The sequence below is a fragment of the Sabethes cyaneus genome, chromosome 1 (assembly GCF_943734655.1).
Source record: "Sabethes cyaneus chromosome 1, idSabCyanKW18_F2, whole genome shotgun sequence".
In the NCBI taxonomy this organism is placed as follows: Eukaryota; Metazoa; Arthropoda; class Insecta; order Diptera; family Culicidae; genus Sabethes; species Sabethes cyaneus.
Window position 1 is genome coordinate 114695492 of NC_071353.1, and position 11525 is coordinate 114707016.

Consider the following 11525-nt stretch of genomic DNA (forward strand, 5'->3'; position numbering starts at 1 on the left):
CTTTAGCCGTTCCGATAGACTGGTTGCAGGGCGTCTTGGTAAAAGATCCCAAGTAATAGTATCCATCTGAATGTGGGAACTGGCGTGGCATCATGTTGTTCTGTTCCGCTTTGAAAGTACTCCGCAAGTTAACCCTGGTCGGATCCGGAAAGACTGTACTCTAAAAGCCAGCTGCGAAGTCTGTCGATAAAGAAGGGTATATGTCTAATGACGGTTTAAGCCGTTTAAGCCCAAGGCTTTGCTTTTTATTGCATCAAAAAGTCTTTATAGGCTGGTCCTAAGCGCAGGAAAACTTGAAGTGAGGGTCCGTGGTTTGCATTGCTTCGTGCAGAGATTCAATTGAAAAAATCGGAACATTCCATAGAGGGCTGATAATGAGGTATCACATAATAATACGTATACGATAGATCATTTAACGCCGTCGACGCGAAATACCGGGAGCAGACTTCTTGGAAGGATAGTGAATAGAAATAAAACAACTAGTTGAATACAATTTACCTGTTATTCGGCGATCGTGAACGTAGAATTAATTAGAACATTAGCAGACTTACAAAAAACTTTACCAGAATACCCCAACACGAGGCAACTACTTCCACAATTTCTTAATGGACATGTTCTTCTCCGAATCCTTTTGCATCACCTTCGCTACGGCCATTTCGAAGTCCTCCTGAGTAACATGAACGCGTCTCTCTCGCAAAGCATACATGCCAGCTTCGGTGCAGACTCCCTTCACCTCAGCCCCGGAAGCTCCCGGCATTAGCTCGGCAATCTTACGCAAATTGATGCCGCGCGTCAAGTTCATTTTGCGAGAATGAATCTTCAAAATGTCCAACCGAGCCTCCTCGTTTGGTGGGGGGAATTCAATTTTGCGATCAATACGCCCGGGGCGCAGTAAAGCCGGGTCTAAGATATCAATTCGGTTTGTTGCCATGATGACCTTAATGTTTTTGGTTGCTTCAAATCCATCCAACTGATTTAGCAGTTCCAGCATAGTTCGTTGAACTTCGGAATCTCCTCCGCTACCACTCTCAATACGCGACGATCCAATGGAATCGATTTCATCCATAAAGATGATGGATGGAGCATGCTCTCTGCAGAAAAAAAATATCCATTAAATTGGTTAACAATATCCTTTGCTCATCCTTACCTAGCCATAACGAACAGTTCTCGCACCATACGAGATCCTTCACCGATGAACTTCTGCACTAGCTCCGAACCGGAAACACGAATAAAGGTACATTCCGTGTGATGAGCTACGGCTCGAGCAAGAAGAGTTTTTCCAGTTCCGGGTGGTCCATACAGGAGAACGCCCTTCGGTTGCGCAATTCCGAGAGCATCGAATAGTTCCGGATGCTTCACAGGGAGTTCGATAACTTCCTTGATCTCCTTAATCTGCTTATCGAGTCCACCAACCATTTCATAGGTCGAATCCGGTACCTTCTCGACCATCATAAGCGACACAAGAGGGTCGACCTTATTCGGCAGAATTTTATGCAGCGTGTAGCTCTCATTCCGTAACGCAACCCGGCAGTTCGGTGTAACGTCATTGATATCAATGTTCTTATCGATATCAACTACGAACTTGCCCTCCGGATGAACCTTTACCAATACCTTCTTCTTGTCCATCGGCTTAACCACTTCTCCCACGTAACTTCCTTGTTCTTGCAGCAGTTGCAACTCTTCACGTAGCATACGCACTTTGGCATTCAGCTCGTTACGCTGAGCCTGCAGTCGGCGCAAGTTCTGGTTTTTCTCCGCAACAATCAGCTGCAATTCCTCAATCTTTTGGATGTAGTAGGACCGGAAGCCCTCCCCCTTCGAGGGGTCAACCTCCATCTGTGAAACAAAGCAATTCGTTGTTTTTGGCATGAATTTAATTGATTTATGTTTGAATTGCTTTTACCTTGGAAGCAAGAGTCATTATTCGTTGCTTTTGCTTCGATTCAGTGGAGAATTACTACGCGGATGACTACTAAATTCACAAAAATCTGCAAATCACAAAATATTGCAAGCTCATCAGTGGCCTACAGCAGCGTAAATCAAAACGTCAAAAAGTGTCCTTTTGTTGTGTTATGTTGGCAGCTCAGCAGTGCTGCCGAACTTTTTATAATAAAGGAAGGATTCAATTCAGACGTTACCGCTCTGTACAGATTGGCTGCGTTCTCTTCCGATGTCTGCAAAGGGTAGGGTAAGTGGACCGAACTTTATTCATTCAATTTAAATAACATGTCGAAATATATAATATAAAATATATTTATGAAAAGTAATGTGAATACTAGTGTGAATATTTTTATTCAATCTGTTGGAGCCACCACTTGACAGAATAATGTTGTTGACGTGAAGCCAACGGGGTGAGAAGTACAAAAACGGTCCGAGTTTTGAATAACAATATTTGTGTGTAAATACCGTTAAGAATATAATTTTAATTAGGTTTTCAAATTATCACTTATCACAAGTGTTCAATAGATCGGTTACTAGATTTTAAGGTTAGCCTAAGAGAATTCACTTATTAGCAATAGTTTACACATTTAAGTATGTATTGTTACCAATTAAGTAGGCATAGATTTAGTATTAAGTAGCTTTTAAGTATAACTTGTATATAAAGATAGTTTTAAGTAGTTTGAAGTAGCAAATTAACAAATTTTACGCCGCTCATAGAAAAAGATTACAATACCACTATCTGCTTTGTCTGAATGATGACCACGCTATCGGATATCGCTGGTGACAGTTCTCTCGTTACTTATGTGTCCATGTCCGCCGGTCCGGCAGAACAAAGGGATGAAATCAGAGATCTCCTGCTTTTTTTACCTGATCTGTCCTGCAGGCTTTTACCTGTCGCCAGGACAGGTTCTCGTCTACAGTCCGGATGTCGTTGGCTAAGCTCCGTCTCCATGAGCCTTTGGGTTCAGCCTCTTCTGCGCTGTCCTTGTAGATTCTAGTTGAGTGCTTCTCTGCAGATCTCGTTTGCTTCTTTCCTCAAGGTGTGTCCAATCCAATTCCACCTACGTTCACGAATTTCTGTGACTATCGGCCGTTGATGACACCGACGATGGAGTTCCTCATTGGATATCCAGTTATCAGGCCACTAGGCACGAATCGCAGGCACCGGTTAATGAATACCTGCAGTTTTTGCGTTGTCTCCGCTGAGACGCACCACGTTTCGCAGGCATACAGCAATACGGACTTAACGTTTGAATTAAAAATTCGGGTTTCCGTACGTAAAGTGATCTGGTTTGAGCGCCAAAAGTTTCGCAGACCTGCAAAGGCACTCCTGGCCTTTCTGATCTGTGTCGCTATATCAGTCTTGGTACCATCATCGGGCGCTGTCTGGCTACCAAGCTATTGAAAGGCGTCTACCTGCTCAACTTGTCCCGCTACTGTGAAGTTGGTGGGATTGTCAGTGTTCACTACCATAGACTTAGTTTTCGCTACATTGACTATGAGACCTGCTGCCTGGGAGCTTTCGGAGAGGTCATCTAACTTGCTCTGCATATCGTTTCGGCGTTGTGCGAGCAAGACAATGTCGTCGGCTAGGTCAAGGTGATTTAGCTGCTCCATCGTTAGAGGATTCCAAGGAAATTCTCGATTTGGTCTACTGCCAATTGCTCCAACTAATTTTTCATCCATAACATGAGAAACAGAAGCGGTGATAAAATGCAGCCCTGTCTCACGCCAGCAGTAACCCTTATGGGGTCGGACAAGACGCCGTCGTGCAAAACCTTGCACGAGAACGCCTCGTACTGAGCCTCGATAAGTTGGACTAGCTTATTTTGAACTCCTCTACGCGTAAGTGAGCCCCAGATGTTTTCGTGGTTGAGTCGGTCGAACGCCTCTTCGAAGTCAACGGACACCAGCAGAAGAGAGTCCTGGAATTCGTTGATCTGCTCCAATATAATGCGGAGCGTTGTGATATGGTCTACACATGATCGGCCAGCACGGAATCCAGCTTGCTGCCGCCGTTGAGTAGCGTCGATCTTCTCCCCGATCCGGTTGAGGATTACCTTACAGAGTACTTTGAGAGTAATACAGAGCAACGTGATGCCACGCCAGTTACCGCATTCAGTTAGGTCTCCTTTCTTAGGGACTTTGACCAATATGCCCTGCATCCAGTCCACCGGAAAAGTTGCGGTTTCCCATATATTGCTGAAAAGCTGATGCATCATCTGGGCTGACAAAAATAGGTCAGCTTTGAGCATTTCGGCTGAAATACAGTCTACCCCTGGCGCTCTTTTGGATTTCATACTCTTGATGGCTGCTACAATTTCATCCAGCGATGGCACCTCCGAGTTGACGCGATTAATTCGACTGTTGGCGTCATACGCTGCAGGTTTTGTTGGACTCTGACATTTGAAACTCGGAAGAGTTGTTCAAAATGTTCAGTCCATCGCTTAAGCTGTTCTGTACGGTCAGTCAATAGCTGACCAGCTCTGTCCTTTAGCGGCATCTTTGTATTTATCTTGGCACCACTAAGGCGGCGAGAAATATCGTACAACAAACGGATATCACCATTGGCGGCGGCGGTTTCTCATTGTTCGGCTACGGAGTTAGTCCAGGCTCTCTTGCCCCGCCTACAAGCACGTTTAACAGACCTCTCCAGTTCGGCGTATCGTTGACGGGCAGCTGTCTTAGCCGATCTGGTCCGCGCTCGCTCAATGTCGGCTTTCACCTCTCTCCGCTCGTCGACCTTCCTCCAAGTTTCATCTGAAATCAACTCCCTCCGCCCGCTGCGCGCTTTGCCGAGAGTTTCATCACTGGTCGTGATAAAGGCGTTCTTAATGCCAGTCCATTGCTCTTCGACGGTTCCACCAGGTGGTAGCTCCGAGGCTCGAGATTCAAGTTGTTCGACAAAGGCCCTTTTCACCTCAGGATTCTCCAATCGGCGGACGTCGTAACGGCACCCAACGTTCTCCTCCCGTCGTTGGACACGTGCGACGCGCAAACGTATCTCAGCGATAACAAGATGATGGTCGGATGCAATATCAGCGCTGCGTTTGTTGCGCACATCAAGAAGGCTCCTTCGCCATTTCCGGCTGATGCAGATGTGGTCGATTTGGTTTTCTGTTCGGCTGTCGTGGGAAACCTACGTGACTTTATGTATTGTTCTACGGGGGAAGAGCGATCCACCCATGACCATGTTGTTATTACCACAAAATTCCGTAACAGCTCCCCGTTTTCGCTCATCTCTCCTAGGCCATGGCGTCCCATTACGCGTTCAAGGTTCGCGTTGTTTGAGCCAATCTTCGCGTTGGAGTCGCCCATGTGGATTTGGATATCCCCCTTCGGTATTTTCTCAATCACGCTGTTCAGCTGGCTGTACCCCAGCCGGCACCTCGTGGTATTGGCATCGTCGATCCCGAACAGGATTCGAGGTTGTACATTGTTGAACGATTCGATAGGAATTCCCCGCAGGTGCCGAAATCGCTCAGCTAATTGGTGCACATCCACCGTCTGATGGAATAAATCCCGGTTGGAAACAGTATGAACTCCTCGCAGGCAGTATTTCTTCTGGATTTTCCCATTCCAGATACGTCGATGTCGAGTTTTAATGAATTATTTTCCAGCCGGCGCTTGTTGCCGGTCCACTTCAGGCACAGTGGCTACGGGTTTCCTTGCAATCCCAATTCTTGGACTAGGGACGCATCAACCAACGTAAGAGATGAGCCATCATCTAGGAAGGCGTACGTCTTGATGGATTTCTTTGAGCCATGAATGACCACCGGGACAACACGGAACAGTCCTTGGTTAGTCGTCTTATGGTGAGCGTTGCGCTCACGCACCGATGTGTTTTGAGTGACTGCGTTGGAGTTCTGACCCTTACTGGAAAATGGGTTCGACCCTGCTTCATCCCGTTGGTAGTTGTGCAAAAGTTCATGGTGTTTGAATGTACAGCCACAGGCAAACAGATGAGACACTCGCGTCAATTCCAACGTCCAATCAAAAACCACTCATTTTTCAAAAAAAGTATGTTTCGCAACAAGGCCACACCGCGGCGCGCGGGTGTTGCTTCCAGTGTTCAGTGTAAAACCATACAAATGTAAAACCGTATAGCATAAAACCCTGCAAACGCAAGCTACTCTGCAACATGCATACCAGAGGGTGCTAGTGTGCAAGCAAAATGTGTAGGACGACGGTTTTTAAAGGATTTCTTCTATGTGTCATGTCAGTTCGTCAGTATTAAAACTATAGCATACGACGCCATGGAAACTTAAATAACGACGCGTTCCTTTTTTTTTAATTTAAAACTAGATTATTTATTGACTGCATAAAGGTTGATGAGACGTTGATTATTTCCTTTTTTTAACTGCAAAAGCATTGCAAATCGTTGCATGCATTGCAAGCCTCTATTAAGCTTCATTGCAGCTTCGAGAGCAGCTATTGACAAGCCCGAAACTTGTTAAAATCGCCAGATTTAGATGTTTAGGAGCTGAAAAAAGGTTATTATTTCTAAAACGAAATCGTAGTTCAGCCACAGCTTGAATAAAATCAGTTATAAAGGCGTTTGATCAGCTTGAAATTATTACTTGGGAGGACCTTCGCCTTTTGAGGACGAATGGGGTAGGATGCGCTCGGTCGTCAATGAGGCCGCAACCACGGTGGTAGGTGAAGAAACGCTGAGCGCACGAATTTATTGGTTTGGTTTGACGAAGAATGCCAGCAAGCGATGGAGAAGAGAAAAAGGGATTTGAAAAACTATTTAAACATTGCCAAAGCAAAGCAAAGCCTAGGTGCTACTGCTACACTCCGTTATCGAAACTTGACCTTTTTTTTATATGACCGACTTCGCAGTCAGTTGTTAGAGTACAGGACTATCACGGGGCTAGTGCTATATACGATACTATTGTTTCTAATAGCCTCTCCCTGCCGAAATTCGAACATACGATGACTGGCTTGTTAGACCAGCGTTGTATCTCGAGGCCAAATGAAAGCCTTATTACCACGAGGTAGAATTGACCCAAGTAACGACAAGCGAAGAACTATTCTGGGCCAGTAGCATGCGCAAGTTCTATGAGAGGTAGTCGACCGGTGGAAATGGTTTATCGATGAGCTCAATGATAATATAAGGAATGTGGAGAAGGATGTGGAACGGAAGCTACCCTAAGAGTTCTCAAAGAACAATAATGTCCAGGATCCCGATCTCGTAGAGACTCGGCGAGAAATCGTTTTGCTCAAGACTAAGAAAAAGAATCGACTCCCAGCAATACTCTTCAGAAATGGTGAGGAATCTTACTAGTGCGGCACTTGGATAAATTGCAGAATTTGAGAGGATAAGAGAAAGAACCACCGATTCGATTGCTGTAATTACCGCAGTATTACGCTGATCCTATAAGGTGCTTCCCCAGATTTTGTTACGTCGTCTATCTCCAATAGCATTAGATTGCGCAGGACATCAACTCAATCCCCAATTCATCTCCCAATTATGAAGCATTTCATTTTGTTTCTTTAGGGATCGTCGAGAGAAATATTTTTAGGATGAAATAAAGTTACTGTAAAATAAATTTACTCCAAATTTATGTCCACAGAAAAAAAACGCTTGCACACGTCACCGCAAACCAAAGTCTCAAATGCTAAGAATCACTTCTCCAAACGTAAACTGCTCAATTCGAGATCCTTCAACGTAATACCAAACTTGGACAGTTTTGCTTCGATCATCGAGAGCAGATCGTCGTACATTTTACTGACACGGGCAAACTCGTACCGCAGGTCTTGAATTTTGTCATTTTTCTGCACCAGAAGCTTTTCAATACGAATACTCAACGACTGCGGCTCGATTCCTGCGAGCGATAGTACCTCACCTAGGATGGCTTCCCGTTGTTCCGTTTGCTTCTCGATGTACTCCAGTTTGCGTTCCAGAAGGGAGTTTTTCAGACCAGACTTTTGCTGAAGTTCTAGAATTGATTTTTCAAACATGCTTTTTAGTTGATCGCGTTCCTCAACTAGCTTCTCGCAGCGCATCTGCAGTACATCTGATTCAAGTTTTAGACTGCTCAGTTGTTTTTGAGTTGTGCTGAGACGTGTTTTGACACGATTTAAAGTTGCCTTGTCCCGATCGTAGTACTGCAGTTTCTTGCGGAGTTCAATCAGCTCCGTGCGGGCTTGTTTTAGCGGTTCTACAAGCCTTCGATTTTCTGCCATTACTTCCGAATGGTTCTTCAAGTCTTTATCGACCTGCACGCGCATTTCTTCCATTTGTTCTTTCATGCTGTTGATTAGAGCCAAATTGTTCAATGTGATATCGTTGTAGTAACCTTTCATCTCCTTATAAGCATTCTCGTTGGTGTGGATAAGTTCTGAGATTTGCGCGTTCTTGCGTTCCTCCACCTCGGACAGTTCCATTTCGTGACGAATCTCAGCTTCTTCCTTGTAGCTTTGTAGTCTCTGTTCGTATAGTTTTGTCATTGCTTCAATTTCTTCCTTAAATCCGGCGCGTTCCTGACTTAGAAGTTCACTGTGTTTCAGTTTTAGTTGTTGAACCTCAAGTTCGCCGTTTTCTTCCTTCTCCCGCAGAAGTCTACGCAGCTCGCGTTTATCGTTCAACAGATCACGTTCCTGCAATGCGTGGTCTTCCTGTGCCATTTTAAGTTGCGTCATCATTTCCGCCTTCAACTCTCCGATGTGCGACTGGTGTTCGTACTGCAGATGCTTCATCTCCTGCATGACGTTCTTGGTATCCTGGTCGGCAAGCTCCTGCGCTACCTCGACATCGCGCTCCTTGCTTCGAATGACCGCCTTCGCTTCCTCCAGCTGTTTGCGTGTGATTTCCCAGAACGTACGCAGTTTGTCCCGTTCCAGCTGGAAAAAATTGCGCTCCTCCCGTTCCCGTTCCATCTCGTTGCGCAGCCGGAGTGCAAACTGCTCCAGCTGCTCCCGGGACATGCTGGACGTGTCGACACCATCGATGACCGCTGGAAGAGAACGGGTGAGAAACATCCAACAAAAGTGTAAATCACTGTGTACTTACTGCTACCTTTGCCTTTCTTTGGACCCTGTTGAAAAGAAAAGGAAAAGCAGATGTTAATTATGCCATAATCTATCACAAACTGTTCTGAAAAAGTCTGAACTAAATTTTGAGCCTGAATCACACAATCATAGTAATTTCCTTCTAGCATGGATTCTTTTCAAGTAACTAACTAACGACGTTATATCGGAAAAAACCTTCCGGAAGTTCAATCAGTGTATCACTTGATGAATGGATCTGTTTATCTAAGTGAAAACAGTACCGTAGATCTCGTTTGATACCTATCAATCTGAATAAATTATTACATTTTTAAAACTGAAAACCATCTCGGTTATCATGCCGCATTGAAAGGTTTATTAAAAATTCATCTAAGTTCGGCACTAACTGAGCGGTTACTTTGTAGTCTACAGTTAAACCAAAAACGTTTCGAATTTTTTGTCGTCAGCCTTCAGAACCTGCCTGGAAAAGTGTGCAGTTAAACCAGTTAAACGCACTGATGACAAACTTTTTATTTACTGACGGCGGCTCAGTTTGGTTGGAAACAAGAAAAAAAAATCTAATGCCACCGTAAAATACTCACCATTTTGACCGGCTATCTCGCTATGGACCGGAATTTATTTATAATCCCTCTTTTTCGTACTACAGGTTGGGCTTTCGCAGTTTCGCAGTTCGATTGGATTTTCCCAGTTGTCACTGCATCTAGAACAAATAATAAAAATCACAAATTTCAATACAGGAATTTGGCACACCTAATTTGACAATGTACCGGCCTGGGCATATGCCCCTAAAAGCGCTGGCTGCCTGGCCGGTGTTGGAATATGAAAAATAGTAAAAATCGAAACAAAAAATTGATAAATCACATAAATAAATAATCCTTCCCGTTAGGATCAATTTATACGGAGCTCGCGGGACGACGCGGACGTGCGATCCCGGCGCGAAAAATGTCGTTCGTCCTCGCCGCCGCGCCGGAAACAGAAGATAATAATTCTATGCTTTAGAGCGAACCGGCAGCGAAAAACCAATTAGCCTCCCGAACGGGGAAAAATTGTGTTTATTGACCAAACCCATTTCACGTGGCGTTGCCATGGGGGCACATTGTTGTTATTGGTATGTCTAGCGGCGTTGTTAGGAAGGAGCTGTTGAGCGGTTGGTAACGAGTGAATTAAAGTCCGCTTTTGTGAAATATACCGTCCTTGATTTAATTGTGTCAACTGTATAAGCATTAATCGAACGATAATTTAATGGACGCACGGTCTAAAATGAGTGATAAGATATTTTGAGGTTTAAATACATCAGACTGAGAATCAAATTATTTTTAAATATCGACGTTCTTAAATAGCTGCAAATTGATACGAATAGGTAATACAGTAGAATATTGACTGCCATTTAGTCAATACTATTGACTCAATAGATAGATGTACGTGAATATAAATACATCGTAATAAATGACCGTCTATGGCGGTTGTGCAGATTCAGTGCAATCTTGTTCGAGCCCGGCCCGGACCAAACTATCCATAGAACAGCGACCGGCCAGTATTTAGCGCAAGAAGACAATCGTACCTAATATGTTACGAGTATCGAGCCATCTATAAAGCGGCAACATAAAGCAATCGTCAATTGAGATAAATTGCCACTGTTATTGATGCAGTAGCTCGTTCCGAGTTCCAACTTCGACCGACCATCTTCGATCGACTGTTTCCAGTGAACCGATACAGTTGCTTGTTTCATATGCAGTTGTTTTACTGTTGCACCAAAGTGGTATTATTTCTTAACGATAATGATTGCTTGCAGAACAACCTGATGCAACTACAAATTTTTGGTGTAGATGTAGGAGGAGGTTGTTCTAAGACAACGGGTCGAAGAAGCATTTATTTGCATTAAATAATAGTCTTAAGCGCAATATTTTTGATGAGTATCCAAGCACCTTGTCCTCCCAGTTGGCCCCGAGGAAAGAAGGTACGAGCCGGTCTAACGAACCAGTCGTCGAATGTTCGAATCTCGGCTAAAACAGACAGTTAGACTCGATAGGAGCGTTGCACTGGCTCAGAGATTGTCTCGTACTCTAACAGCTGGCTGCGAAGTCTGTCGAACTCAAACAAAAGTTAGGTTTCGAAAACGGAATGTAGCACCTAGGCTTTGCTTTGCTTTGCTATCTAAAGACCCTAACTCAACCATCAAAACCTTCTGTGATAGGTTCCATTAAAAATGGCATCGCAAAATATAACACGTTATAAAATAATCAACGGAGTCAGAAACTAAGCCGTGTCACCACAGAGAACAGACATCCAAGCGAAAGGTCCCCACTTGAATAAAACTTATGTCAAATTAGTTGGGAAACTATAGTGATGATGTCGCTAAAGGCGCATAAAATTCTACACTAAACTCACAACAGCTAGCTTCTGGCGCTAGCATAACGCTTACAGTCCATATATACTAGCGCCAGAGGAGCCAAAGATTGTCAGTATGCAAGTCAAAAGAATCATTTAGTTGGGAAACTATAGTGGTGGTGACGGTAGCATATTAGGTTATTTTAATTTGAAATTTTATGCAAGAATTCCCGAAAAATTTG

At 44.2% G+C, this 11525-nt stretch overlaps 2 protein-coding genes across 2 annotated transcripts; both read right to left on the minus strand.

Moving 5' to 3' along the window:
* Positions 1-489: 489 nt before the first annotated feature.
* LOC128735474 (26S proteasome regulatory subunit 8) lies at positions 490-2016 on the minus strand. Its single transcript, XM_053829987.1, has 3 exons — positions 1904-2016; positions 1148-1836; positions 490-1091 (listed from the first exon to the last, which is right to left on the minus strand). Exons 1-3 carry the CDS (start codon positions 1919-1921, stop codon positions 587-589), a joined length of 1212 nt encoding a protein of 403 aa, XP_053685962.1. The 5' UTR covers positions 1922-2016; the 3' UTR covers positions 490-586.
* A 5556-nt stretch (positions 2017-7572) lies between these two features.
* Positions 7573-8978, minus strand: LOC128732701 (dynein regulatory complex subunit 4). The gene is made up of 2 exons (XM_053826001.1): positions 8960-8978; positions 7573-8903 (listed from the first exon to the last, which is right to left on the minus strand). The coding sequence occupies exon 2, from the start codon at positions 8872-8874 to the stop codon at positions 7573-7575; it is 1302 nt and encodes a 433-aa protein (XP_053681976.1). The 5' UTR covers positions 8875-8903; positions 8960-8978.
* Between the last annotated feature and the right edge of the window lie 2547 nt (positions 8979-11525).

Bases quoted from the DNA above. Each gene is read 5' to 3' on its own strand.
- LOC128735474 (XM_053829987.1), bottom strand. The intron at 1,092-1,147 runs GTAAGGATGAGC...TTTTTTCTGCAG, and splicing joins GAACTGTTCGTTATGGCTAG to AGAGCATGCTCCATCCATCA.
- LOC128732701 (XM_053826001.1), bottom strand. From the start codon at position 8,874: ATGTCCCGGGAGCAGCTGGAGCAGTTTGCACTCCGGCTGCGCAACGAG.